At 40.7% G+C, this 27,715-nt stretch overlaps 1 protein-coding gene across 1 annotated transcript in view; it reads right to left on the reverse strand.

The window, feature by feature from the left end:
* Positions 1-27,715, reverse strand: part of LOC122806090 (extracellular calcium-sensing receptor-like) — an 841,208-nt gene that overhangs the window by 561,882 nt on the left and 251,611 nt on the right. The window contains exon 2 of the mRNA XM_044076328.1: positions 751-1,587. Coding sequence (XP_043932263.1) covers positions 751-1,587 — 837 coding nt within the window. The remainder of the gene's footprint in view (positions 1-750; positions 1,588-27,715) is intronic.

Raw genomic sequence — 27,715 nt, forward strand, 5'->3', positions numbered from 1 at the left:
GTTTTGTTTAGAGTTATTCATTCACACATTCATTTTTCTTTCAGATCATGGATTAGACCACCTGGAGAAAAGTGAGAAGGCAATGTTAGAAGCAAACAGAATGATGGGGTGCATCTTTAAGGAGATAGATTTCAGAAGCAAAGAGGTAATGCGTCCACTCTTTAGGGTCTTGATCAGAGCACACTTTGAGCACTGCATGCAGTAATGTAGGACATATAAGGAAAAGATCATTAAGTTGTTTGACAGAAATCAGATGAAAGCTACCAGAAAGATCCATGAGATGTAGAGGAAGAAATACAACCAGAAGCTAAAGGAGTTAGAGCTCTTCTCACCTGAAACCAGAAGAGACAAGGTGGCTATGACATTGGTATAAAAGATCACATCAGGGAGATGTCAAGGGGTCATTCTGATCAGGAAGGATAGAGGGGGAAGAACAGGTATCAGATACTGATTGTAGGACTAGTTACACCCTGGATCTCTGAAAGTGAACCCTGGGTGAGCATTACCAGAATGAGTGGTGGACATAGAATCTATAGAGGCACTCATGAGGCCATGGTTCAGGTAGAAAAAGGTATGGTGGAAGACAGAGAAGGAGGGAAGATAAAATATTATGGCACTTAAAAAGAGTCGACTCTATAGACTTAGTGTCAAATGCGTTTTAACATAATTTAAGTTCATCACAAAGGTTAAAGTAGTTTAGTTTACAATGCTGTGAAATATTCTAAAAGTTTACAGTTAGTCATTTCTCACCTGCCATGGTTCATAGCTGTGAGTGTCGGCACATGTCCTATTATGAAAAGGCCCTTCTCTGATATTGCACATACTCAAGTCATGCAGGGCATGTGCCACAGCAAACACTGCATTATAGACATTGCAAGTGATTCGTAAATTAGATACATCTGTGTAAGCATTGTTAAGTGCTTCCAGCCGCTCCAGCCCAGTGCAAGATTTAGCTGTAGTATCTGATGTTTCAGCTGTTTGGTTGGTGTCAGTACTGGGCCATACACAACCAAAGGCTTCTTCCCAGAATATTTTAACAAAGATGTCTTCGGGATACATTGATGGAATAATTCTATGAAGAAACTTCTCAAGTCCCAGAATGTGACATGTCCGGACTGCAAACCCTATTGTTCCACTAAGAAGTTGTAAGTATTTCTGCTGGGAAAGGCTGGAGGAACTTGACCAAGACTCACTGGCAACCCAGACTTTTCTTATTCTATTTTTTTTAGAAATTTCATCCATTACTGGTATCATGTAGGAATCCAAGCAAAACGCCACAATAGCAGTTGCTGTTGATCTTTCAATTATGTCAGCTAATTGCTTGGCTTTCTGTTCAGAGCATAAGAAGGGAATGGTTTCTTCAAAAGCTATACAGCATCCAGCCTTGGTAATCTCTCTTTTAATTATCTTGGTCCCCTCTTTTCCATACTCATCATCTTTTGCTAGTAAACCCACCCATGTCCAGCCAAAGTAAGTCACCATCTGGGCTAGACCCTTGGCCTGGAATTCATCACTTGGGATGGTTCTGTAAAATGATGGATACTGCTTTCTGTCATTCAGGAGAGGAGTTGTTGCAAAATAACTGATCTGTAAAATAATAATAATTTTTATTTAGTTTTTTGTTTTAAAAATTGTTGAGTTTCAATAATTAATTTCATGTTGCTGAATGTGGTCAAGTCCCTTAGCAGATATTTGTTTTTTTCTGCTGAATATGCAAATAGAGTTGTAGGCAGGTGTATGCTATGTAAGTTATATCCAGGTGTAGGCTATGTATGTCATGATGTACAAACTGATTTTGTAGGGGGCAGTCATTTGACCATCTTAGACAGTCTAACTGTCCAGTGTTGAAACAAATTAAGTAAAAAAGGTACACGTGAGAACTGAAAAAAGCAATTGTGACCATGGTGATGTATATTTTTTTACTATTTGCCCATTACGATTTCTGTTATATTTTAATATGTGTGCTTTATCTTTAATTATGTACTAGAAATATATGGTGTAGAACAAGAGGAAATTTTTTTGAGAGGGAACAGTAATTTGAAAGCATAATGTACTGATGTAAATTTTTGGTGCAAGGGTGTATCTGTGAACATACACAGTGGTTCATCAGATGTAAACATACACAGTGGTTCATCAGATGAAAATTGTTATAACTGTGGGATTCACATGTGTTGAAATGTGTAACTAGTCTAGTCCAGATACAGATTTGCTGTATCCAGGACTGTTTTGTAAGTTTCTGAGCCCCCCAGACCTTTCTGTGTTGGAGGGATGCCTTCTAGCTTATCAGTGGGAGTGGTAAGCACTACATAGCCTATCTACCACAACACAAGAGGAATGATTTCTGGTGCAGACATTGTAGTTTATTGGCTGTTTGGGAATTTTTTCCACCCCTTTCAATGTTCTAGTTTAAAAGCCCATGTTTGTGCTTGGTGCAGCAGCGTTCAGCTGAGGTAAATGACTACCGGTCTCAGAAAGTCTGCTCTTCAACTTTCCCCTTAGAAGGTGTTTGTTCTTTTACTTCTTGCACTTCACCTAGCATAATTGGCTAGCACTTTAACAGGCTTTTGTAGCATTTATTGTAGCACACTTAGGTGCTATCAGCACTAGCAGCTCTTACGCAGTAACAGCACCAGCACTTATTAGTTATGACCACACCCCCCTGGTATAATTGTAGGGCATTTCCTGTGCTTTCTCTTGCTAACCTGGTGCACTTGGACATTCTGAGACAGTGTGGTAATTGTCTAATGTACACAGACAACTGTCTTCTCTTACCTTCCACTCATACCTGTGAGAGATGCACTTATATCACCAAATTGGAAGCAGTGTGCACACTCCAACCAAGACCAGACTAGCTAGTCAAGAAGAGAAGGTCAACACCTGCAGCTCACTACATAGAACACACACCCTTCAAAACACCAACCATAACAACCCACTCATAGAAGCACAAACCATACACCCATCCTCACTGAGGATCTCAATAAAAATTTACCCAAACAACAGAGACCCACAAGACAGAAATGCACTCGACCACCACAACACAACACCAATCCCAGAACACATAGCTCACCACCACAGTGTGCCCCTCAACCCAAGCCCTTAAGGCAAAACACTTTGCCCAATTTACTAATCATAGGAAACTCAATTGTGTGGCACACTGATATCCCACTCACTAGGCTGAACAAGGACAAGGTGACAGTCAGTTGTCTATCAGGTGCCAGGATCCGCCACATAACACATGCACTCAGGTCACTCCACAACAAGTACAAATATGACTCAGTCATTGTCTATGTGGGTGTGAATGCCCTGAGACATACCTCCCTGGGCTACATGAATAGAGATGTGATGGAGCTGTTGGATTATGTGGCCCAGGCAGGTATGACTCTGGCCCTGAGCCATTTCTGGTGTCATTCTAAGGGAATACAGTATCTGTCTGCCTGGGACGACATAATTGATAGACCTCGATGCTTTGCCAGAGACGGCCTGCATCTGTCACCCCTGGGATTCCGGGTACTGGCTAAGGCTCTTGCCACCCCTATATTGCCATTTTTAGACAGTGTTCCAAACACCAAAATTCCACCATAACAGCTACAAGCTACAAACAAATGCAATCTGAGGGTCATGCAGCTCAATGCTAGAAGTCTAAATCTCAAGATGCACTTGCTTGAAGCTCTCCTCAAAATGGAGAATGTTGACATCTGTGCTCTAACAGAGAGCACCGCTGCACCCCCAGGCTACAACTCATTCCATACCTTTCAGCCCTAGAATACAGCCGGAAGCTCCAAAGGAGGTGGTGTCTTAATATTCTTAAAGGTCATGTACACCTCTAGACTGGTAGCCTAGCATAATGCATCCAAGATACTTCAGGTATTGGGTAAGACAGCGATACAAATCATAGCCTGCTGCAGAAGCCCAAACATGTCCCTAGACTATCACTCCAGCTCCATAAGCACCCTGGAATCTATCAAGGTCTAATCCAATACTCTCATACTGGGTGACTTCAACTACCCTTCCATCAGCTGGGAAAACTATTCAAGTACCAATATACAGGCCCAACGCTTTCTGGAATTTATCATTTCCAATGCCCTAGATCAGCTCATTCTAACCCCCACTAGAGGAAACAACATCCTCAGCCTGGTTACACCAACATGGGAGACCATTGCTCCACACTTATAGTCAATTCCTCCCTGGTTAAATCTAACCACAAACTGATCACCATGGAAATCTCCATCTCACCTACTTCCCCCACTAAGGTGACCACCCTGAAAAACCTCTCTAAAGCCAACTTTGAGCTCCTGAAAACAGAGGTGGCTAACTTCTCAGTACCCATGCCAATGGAAAATAGCTGCACAACTGCTGAATCATATACCAATGCACTGTATGAGCATGTGCACCAGTGCATGCACCTTGCCATACCAAAAGAACTAAGACGCTCTCCTCCAAAAAAAGGAAACCAATCTGGTGGTTCCCCAGCCATCAACAAATTCTACAACAGAAGTAAGAAACTGTTACAAAAAAAATGAAGTCACAGGACTGGAAAACATCCCTTATCAGTCTCAACAAAAAGCTGAGAGATCCCTTTTCAAATCCTCTAAAGCCTACTATGAAGGCAAAATTGTGGTTGAGACCAAAAACAACCACAAAGCCTTCTATAGCTATATCAAAAACCTCAAAGGCAATACCCATATCTGCTCTGAGTTATTGCACAATGGCACCTCCTATACTGAGCCAACAGATATAGCCAACATACTGGCCAACAGATTCAATGCCAACTTTACCCCCCCCCCAAAGAGCCCTATCACAATACCAGAAGAAAGCCTGGTACCCACCATTTCTGCAGCACAGTTAAAAGCTGGATTGTCCAAAGCCAAGAATACAACACCCATGGGACCTGATAATTTCCCTGGATGCATCCTACATGAGCTACAAAATGAACTGGCACCACATCGATGCACCTGTTCAATCACAGCCTTACCTCAGGCTATGTCCTTAATGAATGGCGTACTGCTACAGTCATCCTGATTCATAAAGGAGGAGCAACTACAGACCCTGGGAACTATCGCCCCATTAGCCTGATGAGTCTGGTATGCAAAGCTATGGAGCGCATCTTCATGAACCTGAGTAACAAAGATATAGGCAATCTCCAATCTCTTGACCCCACACAGTTTGGCTTTGTCAAGGGGAGATCCTGCCTGCTGAACCTGGTTGTCTTCTTTGAGGCAGTCACCAAGGCTGTGGATGAGGGTAAGGCAGTGCATACAGCCTACCTCAACCTGGCCAAGGCCTTTGATACCATTCCCCACTCAGGTATCATTGATAAACTCACCAAACTAGGCATCAGTACTTACATCACTAGGTGTCCTGTAAACTGGCTCAAAGACAGGACCCACAGAGTGAAAGCTGCAGATTGCAAGTCAGACTGTCGATCAGTCATGAGCGGAGTCCCACAAGGCTCGGTCTCGGGCCTTCTTCTGTTTGGCATCTACTTCTCAGAAGTCCAGGCCAACACAGAAGGACTCTGGCTGACCAAGTTCACTGATGAGTGCAAGCTAGGAGTTATTATCAGCTCCCCAAGTGATGCAGACATCCTACAAAAGGGCCTCTCTGAGGCAAATGACTGGTGTCTGAACCATGGCCTAAAGCTTAATGCCAAAAAAATGCGTTATCATCCCCTTTGGAAAAAACTCATTTCCCATGAATTACCACATTGATGGGAGCTCACTGAACACTGAAGGGGCCATAAGAAATCTGGGCACCGAGGTCGACAGCCACCTCACCTTCGACCACCACATTGCCACTGTGGTCAGAAAGTTCTTCTATGTGGCACATCTTATAACCAAAGGTTTCACATCCAGGAAGAAAGAGGTCATCACCCCTCTCTACTCATCCCTCATTAGACCAATCATCGAATATAGCACCGTTTGGCATGTACCTGACCAGACACCTACAACAGCTGGAGAGGCCACAAAAGTACCTCACAAAAATGATCCTAGGCCTTAAACACATGTCCTACATGGACAGACTCAAGAAACTTCAGCTGTTCTCAGTCTGTAATCATCTACTTAGAGGTGATCTCTGCTTGACGTACAAAGCCGTGTCTGACCCAGCCCTACTTGAAATGCTACACCTAAATAATTCCCAATCTCCCCATGCCACATGCTCCAGAGATCACAACCTCATTACCACAATTAACAGAACATGCTGGAGGGACAGGTTCATCTCCCAAATACTGCCCACACTCTGGATTAAGCTTCCCATTCATGTCAAGCAAAGCACCTTGCTGGCCCTCTTCAAGGGAGATCTTGACGAGTGGATGGGTAACAGAAAGCTCACTTCAGGGATCATTCCAGCTGCCCTACTGGATATGGGCACTGTGAACTAACATCGGGTGGCATGGTGGCTGTGCAATTTTTTTGGGCTAAGCTTGTATAGGCTCCAGAGCCATTAGCCTAGTACACACCTATGAACCTGTGAACCTATAAACTGTGAAAAGCAAAGGTTTGGCATTTGCTATATTTGCAAACTGGTGGTCATGCGGTTCAGTTGAACCACTTAAGGGTGCACTGAATGTTGATTCTATTGTTGAAGCCAGGAAAAATATCAGCTTGGAGCAGTAGTTGAAATTTGAGTTCCATGACTAAGAGGAGATTCTCGGTATCTCCAAACAAGAGGGTGAACCTGCGTAGGAATTTAAATTTAAATCCGAAGAAGTGAGTACATTTGGCACTATGTTTGGCCAGTGAATTAGTTGATGTTTGATTGCTAGCAGATGCTCTTTGGCTCTGCCTGCTAGTTGTCTGGCAGTTTTACCAATGTTAATGTTGAGTTAGTATGCACATTGTTGGAGATTATATTGGAAAACAATGTTTTGTTTTTAGGGATGAGTTCTATCTTCAGAGGGTTGGTGTGGCTATAGGCACAGCATATGTCAATAGCTATGCCAGCTTTGCTTTGGCACATTGGGAAGAAGTGTATGTTTTGAATAACAATGATTACTCAGGACAGATCATTTGGTATAACCATTTTGTGGACAATATTTTTCTTTTATGGGATGGTTCTAGTTAAACTTTGAATGATTTTGTTAGATACTTACATACTACTTCTTTTTTAAAGTTTACATGTCAGCATTCAAAGGAAGAGATAAGATATCTAGATATGAATATTAGTAGGTCTGACATAGGGTCACTTAAAACTGGCCTGTTTAGGAAGCCTAGTAGGAAGAATAATCAGGTTCCTATCAGCATTTTGAATGTTGAAAACGCCGAATTTAATTTAATCAAACTGAAATGTTCGAAATCTCAGAAGAGCGAACTGATGGAACATCGATTTCTTTCCCTGGGAAAGAAATCGGTGGGCCATCATCAGAGTTTGCTATTTCCTCCACTGTGGTGCGGTCTCAGAGTTGGTATATTTAAGTAGGGGGGTGTGGGGGCACAGCCCCCATGTTAGGGGTGTGGGGGGTGAAGCCCCCCACTTCTGTCAGTGTTTAAAGTATGGAAAAAAAATTTTTGCATGGAACACCGATTTCTTTCCCTGGGAAAGAAATCGCTGTTCCGTCAGTTCGCTCTTCTGAGATTTCGAGCATTTCAGTTCGATTAAATTGCATTCAGCGTTTTCAACATTTGATATGCTGATATAGACCCGAATAATTTCCTACATAAAAATAGTATGCACCCGAGACATGTGCCTAGAAATGTTATTAGAGGACAGACCTTGAGGATGATGAGATTGCATAATGATGATGAACATTTAATGTCAGCCTTAGGAATTTTAAAAGATGACTTTTTGGCCAGAGGTTATTCTGAGAAGGAAATAGATGCTTGTGTTCGACAATGTCTGTCAGAGAGAGAGAGACACTAAAGGTAAACCTTATATCTGATGTTGTAAATCTTTGTTCATTCATTATAAATAGGACCTCGGTTCCATCCTCGGAACCGATACAGCTGTTTCCAAGCTCGCGCCAGCCAAAAACTCTCAGCTAAGACCTACCCATAATGCCCCTCTTCTAGTTACTCCAGATCTCATTTGCTGCATTCCTAGTCAGACGTGCTAGCCATCTCTCTCAAAGCTAAGTAGAAAATTGTTATTTTTAAGGCAGTTTCTCTTAAAAATTGTTTATTTTTTAGTCAAGTTAGCCTTTTTTCACTATTTCTTATAACCTAGTTCTATTCCCTACCCTTTTCCTTAGTAATTTAAATTTTACCATTTTTGGTACTGTCCCTCTCTTCTGCCTTTGACAGGCCCTTCCTTACCACTTGTGGTATTTTTTAAATAACAACTCTGGTATTCTCTCCCTTATTTTGTTTTTTCTATAGGATAGCCTTCTTGCCTTATTATGTAAGACAAAACTAAATTCAGTGTGACAAGTGTTGACGGAAGATGCCTAACTCGGATACACATTCTCGTTGTGTCTACTGTTTGGGCGTGGATCATATTAGAGCTGACTGTGACATTTGTGCTAGTTTGAGTAATTGTATACTAGCAGAACATAAAAATAAACTTATCTTAAAAGGTTTACTCAAGACACATTTTTCGGAGGCTCTATCTGGGTCGGAGGTCTCATCCCTCTCCAAAGACCAAAAAAAAAAAAAATAAAGAAAAATGGATTACTCAAGACACCTTTTTCAGAGGCTCTATCTGGGTTGGAGGTCTCACCCCCTCCAAAGACCAAAAAACATAAGGAAAAACAGACTCACTTGGTTCCTGCATCCTCGTCAGTTACAGAACCGAGTCGGCTCCGTGCTTCGCCAGTGCCCTCGGTGCACACCTCTTCGGCACCAGGCTCTGTGTCTTCTCCCTCGGTGCCATCCATGATATTAACCCCTATTTTGGTTCTGACCTCTGCACCACTAACTTTGGTGCCATCCTTGGATCCGACATCGGCTCCGATGACTGTACCTGCTTTGGCACTATCCCCAGCCACAGTGCCGATAGTTTCTTTGGCTTCATCGACTCCAAAACTCAAATACCTGCCAATGACAAGATACTTCCACTCTGGTGCATACTGTCTTGGTTTCAACAGCAGTGTTTTCCCTATCGGCACCATCCACCCTTGCTGCATTGGCTCGGGTGGAACCGATGCTCTCCCGAAGCAGTGCTTGTATCATCCGTACCTTGGTACCTAGCCTGGTACCTATTTTCTCACTAGTGCTGTTTATGTCCATGGCTCTGATGGCTTCCAGTTCTCTCAGTGCTCCTCACCTGGAGGGGGGCTCCTCACGGCGAGGTGTGACTCCGGTTCTGAGATTTTCACTTCTGGTTCCCGACTCTCATCCCTCCTCAGGTGGGCCTGCTGTACAGGTAGTGGACTCACAGTCAGCACCAATGACATCAGTATCAGAACCCTACCCTAGCAGGCACCTCTCCCAACCCTCTATTTTGGTACCCCAGGCACGAGAGTCACAAGAACCCTCTTTGAAGGGAGCCCCTTCTCTGTAGTCCTCCTCAGAAGGTCCCATTGGGGAGCCACCCAGGAAGAAACAGTGCAAGAGGAAGCACCTTGATTCACCAGAGGAATCTATCACTGAAGACACTGATTGTGATGAGGGGGACGGGTCCACACAGCCTCCCCCAGACAACATCTCATTCAGAGACTTTCTCAAAATCCTCAAGCAGTGAGGAGACTGGAAGTCCTATAACCCTTCTTCTGAGGAATTAGTGTTCCTGCAGGCCTTCTGTGCCTGACCATCTACTTCATGGGTGACTCCACCGGCAGATGACTTTGTTAAACTCATTGTGCAGCATGCCTGGAAGGCCCTGGACAACATAGAACCTGTCCCTCAGGGGCCAGACAAAACTTTTATCTACACCTGAAGACCAGCCACACTGGTCCTAGCAGTTGACAGTTGATTCTATGGTTGTGGCGGCGGCCACCAAGAGGGAACTGGCAGAAGATAGTTTTACTGTCCATCCTCCAAACAGAGAGTCCTGGACCATGGACAGACTAGGGAAATGGACCTATGCTTCAGCGACATTCGCCATTCAGTCACTGAACTATCTGACACACTTTACTCACCTCCAAAGAGACCTAATTTCCAAAATGTCTTCCTCTTTGGTGGGGTACTGCCTGATGAGGTGCGTGATATGTCGCCTTGCAGCTAGCTACCCTTAAATCCATCTTGAACTCCTCAATGTGTTTGATATCTCATTCCACTGAGGGGGCAGCTCGAGCTGCCACATCAGGCATTGTCATGAGACGTAATGCTTGGATGTGGTTGTATGATTTCGCAGACCCCCTTAAATCTTCCTTTGTCAATGCACCTGTTGATGAATCTGCACTTTTTTGACCCAAAGTACGAGACACACTTACACGTGGTGAGAAAGATGGAAAGACCTTGTCTGCTGTGGGCATATGCCTTTCCGATCCTCAGAGGTCCTACTCCAGGAACCAGAAGGGAGGAAAAATGTGGTTCAAGAAATTCCAAGGACCTTTTTCATGACAGTCATGGTGAACAATCCCCTAGGGCAGAGGGGGCAACTCATATGGAAGATGTCTTTTTTGGGTTAGAGGGGGTCTGCGTAACTAGGGTGCTAGAGATTCTTTCTCCGGCAGACCCTACCAGCGCTCCTGAGCAGTGGCCCGATTGCTTTCCTCTGGAAGCAGTTGGGGGTCATTTTTCTCTGCATCTACCAGCCTGGCATCTTATTACTACTGATGTTTGGGTGCAGAGAATAATATCCAGAGGCTACCAAATACCAATCGTTTTAACTCCCAGACCTGTCAAATGAATCCCCGATGTACCACCCAGTTAGAGGGAATTAGCAGCCTTAGAAATAGAAAGGCTGCTAAGGAAAAGAGTCATCCAACCAGTACTAGGGTTACCACCTGTCCCATTTTGTGAGGGACAGCCCCTCTTTGGGCAGTTGTGTCCTGCAAAAAAATTGAAAAAATGACAAATGTCCTGAGATTTTAGAACAAAAATGTTCCTATATTTTCTTTAATAGTTGCATAAAACAGTTATTTTGTATCTGAAACACCTAAATGTTTTAGGAATCAGAATAAACAACTAAAATGCTACAAGAATAAGCTTTTATTTAGGCAAAAACTGAAGTACTGTCCTGTGTACTGGCTGTGGGTATGTTTTGCCCTGCAAAATCTGACATTTCTACAAAACATATCCCACTCTGGGCATTTGAAAAGGTGGCAACCCTAACCAGTACCACCAGACCAGACAGGATCCAGGTTTTTACTCAAGGTTCTTTTTAGTGCCAAAAAAGACAGGGGACTGGAGACCAATCTTGGATCTCAGCCTATTGAACAAATTTATCAAACCTCAAAAATTCTGGATGGTCACGATACAGTCCATTCTTCCCTTCCTAGGGAGGGATAACTGGATGTGCTCTCTAGACGTCCAGGAAGCGTACTACCACATAAAGATGGATCACCGCTCACTGAGGTTTCTCCACTCCCAGCTGGGAGCCAAACACTACTAGTTCAGGGCACTGCCATTCAGTCTCTCGACAGCCCCTCGAGTGCTCATCAAATGTATGGCAGTTGTGGTAGCTCATCTTCGATGACAAGGATTTCAGGTGTTTCCCTATCTACATGATTGGCTCCTTACCACTCCGACCTGGAATCTTCTTACACTGAAGGTCTCGCTCTCTGCTTGGGGATAACAATCAACAAGGACAAATCTCAATTCTCCAATGAAGACACTGGAATTCATTGTAGCAGTCTTTGACACAGCATCCTGTCAAGCTTCGCTCTCCCCTCACAGGTTTTTGAAAATAACACATCAAATCCAAGACCTTCTTCCTCAGTCCTATGTAACAGCATGTCTTGTACTGCAATTCTTAGGCTCCATGGTGGCTACCATTGCATCGGTACCACTGGCGAGGCTGCACATGAGAATCCTACAGTGGCTCTTTTCCCCAAAATGGTCATTGCTAATTTACCCACTCGACCACATGATACATCTTTCAAACCATTGCAAGGAATAAATGCTATGGTGGATGAACCCACAAACAAATCTTTGGTGTCAACCATTCTGTCTTCCCCAGCCCACAGCCACGATGACCATAGATGCTTCCCTGTTAGGGTGGGGGGGGGCATTTCCAGGGAAAGACTGTCCAAGGCACCTGGTCTCTCATGGAGGCCAATTTGCACATAAATGTCCTGGAATTGAGGGCAGTTCTCTTAGCATTGCAAGCGTTCCATGCATCTCTACCCTCTGGGACCATTGCAATTCAGTCAGACAACATGTCAGTCATCTGGTATATCAACAAGCAAGGTGTAACCAGGTCTTACCCCCCCCCCCCCGTGTCGGGAAGTCATGAGGATTTGGCACTGGGTGATAGCTTCCAACTGCTTCCTTATAGCAACATACATTCCCGGGAGTTCCAACCTTCCAACCTTATTGTGGACCATCTGAGTAGGAACATCCTGATGCCTCACGAGTTGTCCCTCAACCCTGTAACAGCGGATCGAATCTTCCAGCACTGGGGGAAGCCTTGCTGTGTCCTGTTTGCTTCCTCCCTAAACTACAAATGCAGAAGCTACTTTGCCATGATTCCCCCTCAGGGGGAACCACAGAGAGATACTCTAATGCACGATTGGCCACCGGGTCTTCTGCCCATTTCAGCTCATTCTAAAATTTCTCCAGAAAGCTCAGAGGTTGAGAAGCAAAGTGATCCTCATTGCCCCCTACCTGCCCCATCAAGCCTGGTTCCCATTTCTATGGCCTCATCTGATTCACAGTCCGTGGATCCTGGATCATTCCTAAGACCTGTTATCTCATCCTTAGGGACCGATTCATCTGAACCTGCACAGTCGCAAGTTCACAGCTTAGTTCATTCACTTCCAGTGATTGCCAGGCTGCCTGACATCTCATCTCCTGTTCGTGAATTTCTTCTGGCTTCGCATAAACCTTCCACTAGGAAAGTTTATTCTAGTAAATGGACTAAGTTCTCTATTTGGGCCAAAGATCAGAACTTAGACCCTTTCTCTATGCCTATTCAAAAGCTCCTACAATACCTGACTACCCTTTTACATGCAGGAGCCTCAGCTTTGACGATCACTGTACATTTAGCAGCTATCGCCATTTTTCATAATGGTCTTGATAATTCTTCAATTATGTCACACCTCCTATGCAATTTTTGTCATGGAAAACCTTACTTCTAGTAGCACTTACCTCAGTGGGAAGAGTATCTGAGCTGCAGGCTTTGAGTGTCAAGAGTCCTTTCTTGATCTTTCATATGGATAGGGTGCCCCTTCTTACTGACCCATCTTTCATGCCCAAGGTCATTTTTGGCTTTTCCATTAACCAATCTATTGACCTGCCGGTTTTCTTCCTTCAGCATTCTAATAGAGGGGAGTACCTTTTGCACACTCTTGATGTGCATCAGCAGCTTTGTCGTTATTTGGACAGGACTAAATCTTTCAGGAAAACAGATTAATTGTCTGTGGCCTTTGCAGGACCCAGATTGGGTAAACCTGTTTCCAAAGTGACTTTATTCTCCTGGCTTAGAAATGTCATTACCTTTATCTACCAACAGAATAAGTTATCCTTACCTTCCAGAATAAAGGCTCATTATACTAGATCTATGGCTACTTCTATAGCATTTAATTCCAGAGCCTCTATGGATGCTATCTGTGCAGCAGCCACTTGGGCAAGACCTCATACTTTTATATCTCATTACAAATTGGATTTGGCCTCCAGGGGACAAGCATCTTTTGGTTTTATGGTGGTCAGGAATATTCTTCCTTAGGGCCACCCAGGAGTCAAGTAGCTGGGGACTCGGTCCTATTTGTAATGAATGAACAAAGATTTACAACATCAGATAAAGACATTATGTCTTACCATAATGTTCCATCTGTGTTGCAAATCTTTGTTCATTCATTACTTCCCACCCTCCTTCCCCCTGCCTGGACTCCTGGTGGGCTTTAGGACCTCCTGGTTAGGGTATATGCCCAGACAGAGTCTCCTACTATTTTTTCTATTACTACATCTATTATCTAAGGGTGGGCAAACTCAATCTGCAGTATCTAGGAGAGGGGCATTATGGGTAGGTCTTAGCTGAGAGTTTTTGGCTGGCACGAGCTTGGAAATGGCCATATCAGTTCCATTTGTAATGAATGAGCAAAGATCTACAACACAGATGGAACGTTATGGTAAGACATAACTTCTTTTTTTCAGGGAACACCTACGCTGCTACTAGTAATGTTCCTGCCCATTTGGATAGCAGGATCAGGGTTCCACTAACATTTTTTAGTGATGTTAATACTTACTGTCAGATTATTAAGAACAATTGGCATATAAATATATATATATATATATATATATATATATATATATATATATATATATGGTTCTACCTGACATAGTCGAAACCACACAACACCGACAACCACATCGACACCACATATTGACAGTCCATAAACACGAAACCACACATAACCGACAACGAAATAACCGACGGTACACAAACGAAACCCATACACTGCACACACCACAATAACAATTGAAAACAAAACATATCCCCATTCCACAAACCACACATACAACACAAGCACTCCAAAATCCTTACAAGCCCACACTAAACCTTACCTTAACCCTAAGGTCCGCACTTACCTACCCGCTCCTAACCCTAACTCACTTAACCCGCCTTATTACCCTAACTCACTTAACCCACCCCTATCGCCCTAACTCACTTAACCCACCCCTATCGCTCCCTAACCCTAACTCACTTAACCCACCCCTATCAGCTAACCCTAACTCACTTAACCCACCCCTATCCCCACAGACCGTCAATCTCCACACTTACCTGCCTCGCACCCTAACGTCCGTCACTACCGCATACTCACACAGCCTTTCCCCATGTCGGCATCCTCGGCGTTGGTGTTGTCATCCGTCGTGTCGGTCTTCTGCATTGTCGATGTTCTGCCACTCGGGATTCGCGTCGGTCTTCTTCACTTTCGATCTTCTGGAGCTCAGTTCGATGTCGGTCTTCTGCGCTGTCGACGAAGTCAGGTAGAACCATATATATATATATATATATATATATATATATTAGGCCTCTGATGAACTTAAGGGAATAGTAGGTGATAGACCCTATTTTTCTTTTAAGAACAATATGTCTTTTAAAAGACAGTTGTGCTACAAATCTTCAGGTCATAATCCTATAGTTGACTCACAAAGGCATGACACCTATCCATGCAGAGGTTGTGTGGCATGCAAATACATTCACACAGGCTGTAATTATACTCATACAGGTATAGGAGTGTCTATTCAATGTGACTTCTACGCCGATTGTAGAATGAGAAATGTAATATATTCAAGTTATTGTAGTTACTGCCCAGTCTTCTATATTGGGAAGACTAATCATTCACTGAGAGGGCATATTATGGAACATTTAAGGGCATAAGAAATTCCAAAGACAGTAATGCTCTAGCGAAACATGTGTTGGCTGAAGGTTCACAACACACATTTAAAGTTTTTGTTTATAGATTTTATTAGAGAGCATCATGAGTGGTGACTTTAAAAATAAAACTGAGGCAGCAGAACAGAAATGGATTATTCATTTTAAAGCATATAGATCACCTGGTATTAATGATGCTGTAACTTTGAAGCCTTTATTTTACCCACATGCAAATTACTACATTAAAACTTACCATTGATATTTATATTTTTTAAATTTTATGTTTATGTATGTTTTTTAGAAGTTTTGTATGAGTGTTATGCCAGCCTGAGAGAATGTGTATTCATGTCTCATTAAGAATGTTAATTGTTAATTGGAGTAAGCTGCTTACTTAATGGGTTGTAGTAGCTTAAATGTGAGTATGTTAGGTATTTCTGTAGTCTTTAGAAGTGGTGTTATATCGCAAAAGTGCTTACTCTCTATATTAATAAAATTTGTGTCCTGTGCTGTACGGCTTGATATTTTGTTTTATGTTGATAACAGATGTTTTAAGTTGGGGCTGATAGTGTCAGTATTTAAGATAATGGCTTACCTGAATCATATTTATGGAGCATAGTGCTTTGCTCACCAAAGACTAAAATAAGTGAGAAGTGGGACTTTCCAACATGGCTGCACACTGATCAGCAGCTTAACTTCAGTTATGTTGCTGTGAAGAAAAGAATATGAAAGACAAGGGGCTGGTTAGTAACTACACTGCCTGGATGCCAGCAAAGAAGAAACTAAGAGAGCCTGAAAGAAAATTAATTAGAAAAGGCAAATAGAAAAAACAAAACTGACCAGGAAGACTCCTACCTCTGATCAGCCAAAAGCAGTTCAAGCTCCAGTTTTAGTGCAAGACATGGCTTCTAGTAACCTAGAGGAAAAAATAAGTTAAATGTGCTCAGACCTGATAAAAATAAATGAAAGACTGAAGGTGTATATCAACTCAAATAACAAAAGGCTGGAAAAATGGAAGATGATTTAAACAGATATTCAGATGAGCTGATAAAAATCTGAGAGCAAAATGGAAATGAAAATGCTGAATGAATATGAGACTGCTCAAGAAGAGATGTTTTAAAACTGGTAGAATTAGAGGACAGAGCATGTAGGGAAAATCTGAGATATTTTGCTGTACCAGAGAAAATAGAAGGAACAGACAGTAATAATTTTATGAAGGCACAAATAAGCAACTGGGCTGGTATTTCACAGCAAGAACTGTTAATTGAAAGGGCACACTGTGTGTATGCTCCAAACCTGGCCATGAGAAAGTAGCCAAGATGTGTATTAATAAATATGCAAACTTACCAGCAGAAAGAGTTGATCCTGGAAAAATTGTGGCAAAAGGTCAAAGTGTTAAAATTTGGAGACAGTGGAAAATGATTATTTACTGTACATCGAGCAGAAAAGAAACAAATTTACTTCAGCAATCAGGGAATGTCTAGAGGCAGGTATAAGATTCAAGCTGCTGTTTCCAGCTGTCTTCAAAATATGTTTTCCTGGAGGATCAAAGTCATTTTTGATACAGAACAGGCTAAGGATAAAATGCAGATGCTAGTCCAACAAAAATGTGAGTCATCAAGAAGAGGGGTTCTCTGCTTTTCATTCTTCTGATAATAAAGCTCACAGAGAGACTTTGCCAGTAAAACCTTTTCCATTGTTAAATAGGAAATGTCTGAGAGACAGAGAAAAGCATAAGAGTTGACTAGAAGAGTCAGGAGTACCTTGGAATCAAACCAGAGTCTGGAGTTGGGAGACAAAGATAAACAGTAAGAAGACCAGCAACAAGGAAATTAGTGAATAAATGTGAGACTACAAAGCATCAATTGCATTTGTGAAATAAGGCTATATGAAAAAGTGGAAAGAGTGGACTTTTCTTGACTTTGTTAAACTTGAGGGGAGCTAAAAGCACTTGCCTCACTTCATATCATTAACTTTTGGAAGGATACTGAGTGTAGGGGGAGAGGAAGTAAAAGGTAAGTGTAAGTAAAACAAGTTATGTTCTTAACAGTATTTCTAAAACAATAAAACATGCTGGAGAGACAGATATGTGTCTCAGACATTGCCCCTTCTTAGGAACAGGCTTCCTATTCACATTAAGCAGAGCCCTTCCCTGGACCTCTTCAAATGCAGTTTGAATCAGTGGATGAGGAATCATAAAGTCACACTGGGATAGTGTTTATGTCCCTTATAGACAGAGGTGGACTGTAAGATACTCAATGCACAGGCACAAATCCATGCCATCCTCTTTCCCCTAGGGGCCATATATTGGGTAAAATTGGATTATATTGGCTAGGCTTGTAAGGACCCTTATGCTGATAGCCTAGTAATCTCCTATATACCTATAAGTTAACAGGTTATGAGGTGTTCTGGGGTGTTTTTTTTTAGGTTTTTTTTGAGGATTTTTATTATAACAAAAAGTCTTGCAAACTGTGATGTAGGTTACAATATTAATGATAAGAAAAAAATGTTTAAGGGATCAAACTGCCAAATATTAGTGGGTACATGTATCACAAAACAGGAAATAAACATGAAAAAATGTGATGTATACAATAGGTGGGAATAATGACTTCTTATCATAATGGAAACTCTTTTCTTATTATCTTGGAATGTGAATGCTCTTGCAGATAAAAAACAAAAAGGAAAGAACATTTAATTAATTTAAGAAATGCAGAGTACAAATAACAATATTACAGGAGATACGTTTGGAAAGAAGTGAGCATTTGAATTTGATAAAGAAAGGATTTCAGGGTGGACATTCAGCAGAATATCAGGGACAAAGGAAAAGAAGAGTACTTTTGTTATTTGCTAGCAGAGCTTCAGTAGTGACAGAGAAGGAAAAACATTAATAATTGTAGATTTGTAATAGTAGTGGGCTGCTGACAAGGGATGAGAATTATGCTGGCATGTATTTGTATTCCTCCCAGTCCCCACCTATTACATAGGTTAAACAAATTGGGAGAAATAATCAACTTTTAGTAGGAAATATTACTTATAAGTGGGGACTGAGAATTGATTTGCAACAGTGAGGATGTATCTAGGGGCCTAGAAGGCAAAATGTTACAAAAAAGGGTAGATTTCTGAAGAAGTTTATGAAAATATTTAGTATGGAAGATATGAATTCAGTAGTAGAGACCTGGAGAGAATTCACATATTATTCCCCAAGGTATAAAACTGGGCTACACTACACAGAAATTGTATTTCACAGGAATGTATGCATTTAATTAAGAAATGTGACACACATCCAATAACTATTCCAGATCATACCCCAATAATTACTAAGTTAAAAATGCAGGGAAATGAAGTGAAGATGAGACATTGACATTTCTTCACCTATCTGTTAAAAAGAGAGGAATTTAGGGAATGGGTAGTGAAAATCATTTGGAACTTACTAGGGAAGATAGAAAGTACTCCAGAAGTTATTGCTAATGAGTAGAATAAAATGAAAGTGGAATTTAGAAATAAGAAGTAACAAGAATTATTTAGAGTGGCTGACAAAGGTTAAAGTATTACAGAATAACCGGAATCTCATAGAAGAAGAAGAGGTGCAATTGCAGAGTGCTAAAGAGAATATAAGGGAGTATATGGATAATATGCATGATTTCAGAAAGATTGCTGTCAATTGATAATGTCCCCAGAGCACAAAAATGTTTGGCACAATAACAACAGAGAGTAGACAGGGTCATTGCCAATCTTAAGGAATCTGTACCAAGAAAAATAACAAGAGATCCTGTAGAGGTATTAAATATATTTTGGAAATAAAGCAGAGAAGAGGGGAAATCAAGAAAAAACACAAATGGAAATATTTATAAAAAACTTAAATATACCAAGGTTACAGGCTGAGAAGGATCAACAATTAATAGTTAAGATAGGAGGAAGTGAGATAAAAATAGTGATGTATAACCGATCTACAGGAAAGTCTGCAAGAATAGATGGTACTATTGTGGATTTTGGAAGATAGGAGGGAAGAATGTGATAAAAATCTGGAAAATCCTGGTAAAAGCTGTGCTGGCTGTAATACTCAAGACGACCCATTAGATCCAGCTTCATATAAGCTTTTTTTTTTATTTTAAACTATGATTAGAATTTTTTATGTCTATAATGGCTAAAAGAATGGCAAAGGTGTTGCCAAAATTAATAGATATAGATCAGTGTGGTTTTGTTGAGGGGAGGCAAACATTTGACAACATTAATAGAGCAATGATGATCCAGAGGGAAGCAGAATGCAGAAAATATTATTGTTTTGGTGGGATTTGATGCAGCAAAAGCATTTGACAGAGTCAGCTGAGATTTTATGAGTAGGGCAATGGAAGCATTTGCATTTTCTGATACAATAATGTTAATTAGTAGGATATATGAGGGGTCAGAGACAAAAATCAAAGTGGGAGGATTCCTCTCTGAGAAGTTGTATCTGAACAGACAAACCAAACAGAACTGTTTGTTATTTGCATTATATTTAGAACCATTAGCAAAGAAAATAAGTGACTCAGAAATGATATAATTAGTATGGTAGTCAAGAAATGTTGTCTTTATTTGCAGATAGCATTATTTTGTACCTAATAAAACCAGAAGAGGACATCTCATTGTTGTGGAACATTCTGAATATAAAATAACCAATGAGCAGTGCTGTATAACAATGAAGTTTCCAATACACAAACTACTACACCAAAAAAATTATTAATATTATAATAAATATTATTAAATGTTTATTTTCTTGGTATAGTATTTTGTGTAGTGGAACATTCTGAGACAGCTCCAGTTTTTTTCAGGATATAAAATTAATGAAGATAAAACAAAGGCTATAGCTGTAAACTATGTACTCACACATAAATTGATTCAGCAATACCCATATTTATAGGGACACAATAAAATGAAGTATTTAGGAGTGTGGATTAAAAAGAACACTGTTGTGGCAGCTAAGGATATGAGGAAAGAGACCAAACAAGCGATAATATAAAAACTAAGAAACTGGAAACTCTTGCCTATGGATATGGATAGCAAGATGCAACCAGTAAAAATGCTTTTAGTCCTTTTAGTTTTCTACACAGATCATTATATTTTATAAACAACAGGATAAGTTGTAAATTGTAATTAATAAAGAGTTGAAGGATTTTATCTGGGAGGGGAATAGGGCAAGAGTCCAGTGGGATAAGGTGATCCTTCCAATAGAGCAAGGAAATTTACGATTACCTGATTTGAAGAGATATTTTAGAACAACCCAATTAAGGCTCTTCTATTGTTTTATATATATATATATATATATATATATATATATATATATATATATATAAAGTTTTTGTATGATGTTTTTCTTTAATAAAAAATTAGTTAATTGAATCAATTGGATTAATTGTTTTAACATTCAGTATATAAATGGGGTTGTAATCTGATGGTGTATGCATCTGAGGAAGTTATACACCGATGAAAACATGGTGATACTTTTTAGTGGTGGCTCTTGACTTCAAATTAAAGGAGGGCTGCAGGAGACAGCTGAATGGGTGGGGCCAATGGGAAGGGGTGTGGTCAACTAGAAAGGGGTGGAGCTATGCTCAAAACCACAACAACTGGAACTTTAATTAAATACGCTGCCCTGGGTACCAAACAGTCATTACAAGAGTCCAATCAAGACAAAATGAAGTGTAGAAGAAAAAATACTTCAATGCATTGGCTACGTGACAACTTACTTAATATCCAGATGGAAACACAGGTTGTGAAGCATGAAAAAATAAATTACTTTTTAAATACATTACTGGAATGCCAGTCAAAATCAAGTATAAAAAAAACAAGCAGCACTCAACTCAAACCACTACTCCTTGCACTGCATTTCTAATTATAATTTATATTCAGCTTTATAAAATTACCAAGTAACATGCTGAAAGTAGCAATCTCTGTGATACCCCTACTTGTTTCTTATCCAAAAATGACCTGCTGCCTGACACAACTATCTACTTGTTTCATGGGGAAGACATGATCAAAGTAAATGAACAGCAAACAAGAAATAAGCTCAAGATAAATTGCTTAAAGGATTCCTGCAAACGTTATGGACCGCACATGATAGATTGGCATTTTGTTTTGTTTACGGGTAAAGCCTGCAAAGATGACTGCAAGTCTCCAACAAATGTAATGAGCTTCTGAAAATACTGTAATCCTGTCCTTTATTACAAATACTGTCATATGCATTTTAATACCCAAGGCTTATGCATTATCTAGTTATGTAAATATTCTCTGCATGGCAACAACAAAAAGGCTTTCAATGCTGGTAATTTTTTAACAATATGCTTATTAAAGCTTACTTGCATCTTGCAATCTCCGACAAGCTTACCTGATGGTCATTAAATCATTGCTACTTAAACAGAGTAACAGGGCACTGTGACAGCATGCATTTCCTGAATAATAAGAAGCATAAATCAACAGTATAAAAATATGACATAAAACCAGTACATTCTGCAAACTCAAGGACAGATGAAAAGCCATGGTCGTACTTGTGGTCTACCTTGGATGGGGGAATACTTTGCACACTTACACTGCATAACTGCTCCTTGCCTTCCTTGGACACATCCAGAGCCACTACAATGGGGAGTGGGGTGCAACAAGTATGTCACAATTTGAAATGTCTTTGGCTGATGGTGATGGCTCTGACACTCATACCTCTCAACTTCAGAGCAAGAAATCTGGACAAAGCCATACATAGAACTAGAAGTGGGACACAGGCCCAAAAATAAGGACAATTTTTAAATATTGCTCTTATAAACTTAGATAATAGAACAGTAGTAGGTCTTGCATTAGTACGAATTTTCTGAAGGGTATGCAATCTGAAACTCAAACGTCTGCCATTATTTTTTAACTTCAATCTTTAATGACTTGCCACAAATTTGCCAGAAAACCACAATTTTATGAAAAACAGACCAAAAATGTGATGCAAAAATATAAAGTTGCCACACAATACATCTGAGAACCTGTCAAAGAAGAGACACCTTTTTAATATTAACACTGTTAACTTGAGCAGCTAACAAAATAAGAGCATCTACATGCATTTCTGAAATAAAAGTAATCTATAACTCTGATCATTACAGTTATATATAATTGTAAACCCTCCATGTTTTCTTCCAAAATTGCCATTTTGAGGCGGGATTATCAGGGGAGAGCAACATTTTGAGCCAAAATTGGGGACAATTGAGAGGTTTGGATATTCCTAATTCTAAAAAGCGATTTGCATGTACTTCTCAACCTCTTAATGCAGGAAATCTGGACAGGGTCAAATATATTGGTGGAATATACAAACACTGCTAAAAATTGCTCTTGTATAAACTTAAGACAGTTGATAGAATAACAGGTCTTGCTTTAGCATGCATTTTTCTGAAGGTTATGACATCTGAAACTCAATGTCTGTCATTTAGTGACTTCATTCCTAAATGATTTGCTAGAAGACCACACATTTTATGAGGAACAAACCAAAAATAAGAAGCAAATATCTATTCATTCTGCAAAAATATGGACAACTGAGAGGTATAGTTCAACCGGGGCTGTCTGAGTTTGCTACCCTTCCCCCCTCACAAAATCATGGTCGAATGGAGCCTCCCCCCTGCAACCATTCCAGTGTCCCATTCCTTGGTTATTTTGCCCCATTTACCATAAACACTGTAATGTGCATACTGCTTTACTTCTGAGATGATTTAGGTTTCATTTGAAAGTTTTATTTTGCATTTTACAGCACAAACCCTAATAGATATCTGTTATACAAAGCAATGCAGTCTCACAATGAAAATAGACTTATCATTAAAACTTCTCTGCCCTTGAAACTCACATGCATTGAAACAGCATTGAAACCCACATTCACAGAAAATACATTTTGCCAGTGGCAGATAAAGATTAACTTTGGGCTGTTTTCAAAATCATAGGCCCCTTGAACATGAAACATACACATGGCCTTTGATACACCTTCCTGAATGTATTACATTATATTCCTTGTGCAATACAGTACAGTTGTTAGAGGGCATTTTAAATTTATTGTTTTGAACATTTTTCCAGTAAACAATGAAACAAAATGCATGGACCAATGACAAAACTGCCCAATTCAGAACATTTCCATCATAAAAAGTCTACTCAACCTTCTACAGTCCACCAGTATCAGTAAATATGCACAATCTCTGAAGTAGTAAAATCCACATTAAAGAAATCTGTAACTAATAATGAGGTTGCTGCTAGCAAACAACTTTATATGTCATTGTTTCTTCTACAAATAAAGTGCCTGTTGCCCTTGAAGAATAAATTGCCTATGTTGCATGCATTAAAAAATGATAAGCTAGTAATACTGCAATAGGGAATGGATGGCAAACTGATAACAGGTTCATAGTTACTAGGTATATTTGCCAAAAAGGACTGCAGCATCCACCCCCTTTACAACACAGTACAGTATCAGCAATGTATCTACTTACTGTGGGAGTAGAACCCACAGCCTTCTGCATCAAAAGCAAGTACACTACCTGTTGTGCTATTAACAATACAAGCACACTTGCATAAGCAGCACTAAACTTTTGTTCCCCTGCAGCTTTCAGCTCCTTGTAAAATCTACTTGACAGTCAGCTGTATCTCTGAACTTTGCAGCACAAAAAATCTGGAAAAAGCCAAAATTTATTGGGGGGGGGGGCAAAAGCCCAAAAACCAGGGACACATTTTAAACATTGCTTGCATAATGTTGGAAAGTTGCTAGAATAAAATGCTGTGTTACCACCAAACATTTCACTGCCATGTCTTGAACCCAGGGGACCCTGTGCAAAACAGTCAGAGAAACATACCACTATGCAAAATCAGATGTTTTGTGAAACAGAAAAAGACTGAAACTTAAATGGCTACCATTTAGTGAATTCAGTTCTCACTATAGCTGTCAACCTCTTAGCAAAAAACACCTGAAAAAAGCCAATAACGTGGGAATACAGCTGCCAAACATATTCAGTGAATTCAGTTCTCACCATAGCTCTCAAGCTCGTAACAAAAAACATGTGGACAAAGCCAGTAATGGGGGGAATACAGCCCCCAAACATTCAGTTAATTCAGTTCTCACCATAGCTCTCAACCTTATCACAAAATACGTGGACGAGGCCAATAATGAGGGAATAAAGTCCTAAAAATATGGGCAAATTTCAAATATCCTTGTTATAAACTTAGACAATTGCTAGAATAAAAGGTTTTGTGTTACCATGCACTTTCTGAAGAATATGAAGTCTGAAATTCAAATGCCTGATATTTTTAAACATTTGTTAACCAGGAAACTAGTCTGACTTGAAACAAAACAAAGCCAATTTTCAGCACAGCAGGGAGAAACACTCCAGACACATCTTTGTAAGAAATGGTAGGGCATGCAGACTCCCCACAGAAAGAACCCCAGCCAAGAATCAAACCAGAGAACCTGTAGCTGTCAGGCAACAATGCTACCAGTGCACTACTGCACTACAAACTTTTGCAAGGAAAAATGAAGATTCAGAAACCACAGATTTAACGAGGAACAGAACAAATATGAGGCAAAAATCTGCAATTTTTTTTGCAAATAGTGGTGGGTAGGGAATTCAGGTCCTTGCCACCTGCATCCAAGGTGCAGCGTTCAAGCCTGAGTATCTCTACCCACCACTATGTGTTAACTAGGGCGTTTTATACACACACCTGTAAGTCCTTAAACTCTACACACCCCTACCTGTAAGTCCTTAAACTCCACACACACCCTACCTGTAAAATGTACCTGGAATCCACATGACATGTTTCAATACCTAAACTCCAAACCCGCGCTCAAATCCATGAAGCAGCAAAACCCGTGCTCGAATCCAACACTTCCCTGTGAGAGCTTAAACTTACCTCTCCTGATTGGTCCTGTGCTCGAATCCAATGCTTCCCTGCAACAGCCTCACCTCTTGTCTGACTGGTCCTGTCTGCAGATGAAGCAGTCCGGAGCTCCTCTGTTCTGTGTGGTCATCTACCGCACAGATTCCTGGGCATCTGCGGGGCAGAAAATGCCTTCCTTGTAGCCGGACTGCTGACTCAGGCAGTCTGAATTTGCACAGATTCCTGGGCATCTGCGGGGCAGTCTGCGCATGCATTTTTTTTTTTGTTTTTTTAATTTTATGTTTCATGTTTTTTTTTTCCTTTTGTTTCTAGGTGGGAGGGCTGCAGTCCTATAGCATGAGCTGCCCCTCATTATACTCTACTGTGGCCATGGTATTGGCTAAGACAGTAGCAGTGCAGCTGATGTGCATGTAATTAGTTACTTAGGAACACCAATTGGTCATCGGGATAGCACGTTACTGATCTGTAACTATAAAAGGTTGCCTTGTCACACATTCACATGATCTGTATCTACCTGTAGGACAGTACAAAACACTGAAAGACAAACCGAAAACGAGTATTGGACTAGTTAATAACACCTCCGATTACTAAGATGGTATGTATAACATGTAGTATGTCTATGTATGTAGTATCTGTACTGTAAGAATTACAGTGTAATCAATGCATATAGTGGAAATAGCTATCTTGTAGCAATGTATTGTTGAGCAGTAGTAATGTTTATAGTATTCTATGTGTGTACTGCTGTAGGTCACACAGCACACTCTACATACACCACAAGGGATGATATGGGCTTGGACCCCACCAATTCGCTTCCAGCCACTGTCAGTGTCAGGATTGGTCCAACAGGTATGTGCTATAACAGGGGATAGTATATGTCGATATATTGTAACAGTTGACATATGTATGGCTGTATAAGTAAGATGAACATGTTAAAGGTGGGCTTACAGTGCAAATATGGTGTGCATTGTGGGATATTGTGGCAATAACTGTGTAATGTGCAGTATTCTAGGCAGATCTGTATTCTATTCTACATAGTAGTTCTGTTATGCTATGCAAACAGTAGTTATGTCTATTGGCAAATACAATACTCAATCACGGGATATATAGCATTTGTATTCATCTGATAGGTTAGCAGCATGATAACAAAGATAATTGGAGGAGCCAGGTAACTATCCATGCACATAACACATGTAATATCCACCTCTCTACTATCGTTTGCGAGCAATAACAGCTGTGCATGTGTACATGTTATGCAAATGTGTAGTGACCCTTGTTACAGGGCTGGGCCAAATGGCTATGTGCACACCTACATAGAGTGGATATTGAGAGTACAGGCACACTGGTTGAACTACCAGGTTTGTGTATCCCAACCTCTCATTGCCAACCTAACAGCCACCTGCACATACTGTATGTAAGGTAGTGCACAGCACTGGTAATGAATCAGGTTGCATATCATCTTTAACTACAGTATAATATCTGCAGTACGAGTGTAAGATGTAGGAGACAGCTGCCCATGTGTAATAGCTGCATTATAGGTGATGGCTCACACTATCTGATTATATCCTGATCATGTTGATAGTGGCTCACACTATCTGATTATATCCTGATCATGTTGATAGTGGCATCAGAGTCTATTGATACATGACTCTGTTTGGAGAGTGGGTGTCTGTGCCCAACAGAGCTCATGGTCCTGGTGGATATGTGACTATATACTCAAAGAAGGAAACAGACCTGTAGACACTTGCATCAGCTGTAATCAACTAACAGGATGTGATGTGCTCCTCAGAGGAGGATTGCTGCTAAAGGTAGCTACAATGTTTCCGTAATAGCCAGTGTTGTCACGTCCATAACACAAATATTTACATGTGAGCATCACTGTCTAAAACATCTTCATAGGCAATACATAAACTAAATACAGTACTTGGTACTTGTAGCACTGACTGCTCATACAGGCATGCCCACTAGTCAAGTACAGGTGTTTACTAATGTCAGCTTTGTGTATGTGGCCATCCTGGGGAATGTAATCTCTATGCCATGTACACTGCCAGACCCACCTAACACCATGCCCCACATATTGTTTGGGATGCAGCTACAGGGGTAAGCTGGAAGGCAGCCCAGTCTACAGCCATGACTGGACTGGACAGTCATGAGGTGTAGGTTAACACATGCAGCTCATCAACACAACCACACATACCCTTACCAGAACACAGTAAGGACACCCACACACACTACCATAAATCACACACATTCACAGATGCGTCTAAGTATCTGGCCAAAAAAGTGAGCCCTCAAGCAGGAAGAGACAGACACCGAAATACACAAACTGTATGACATAGTTTGCATAATTGTGCCACACCTCTGAACATGTGACTGGAAACATACCCAACAGTACTCATTTGTGAATGCAAACTCTAGAACTATGTTACACACCAAACTATACGAGGGCATGCATACTGTCAGCTGCCTGTCTGCCATGATTAGCCACATACTC

The sequence above is a fragment of the Protopterus annectens genome, chromosome 7.part0, assembly GCF_019279795.1.
Source record: "Protopterus annectens isolate FY-2018-M chromosome 7.part0, PAN1.0, whole genome shotgun sequence".
In the NCBI taxonomy this organism is placed as follows: Eukaryota; Metazoa; Chordata; order Ceratodontiformes; family Protopteridae; genus Protopterus; species Protopterus annectens.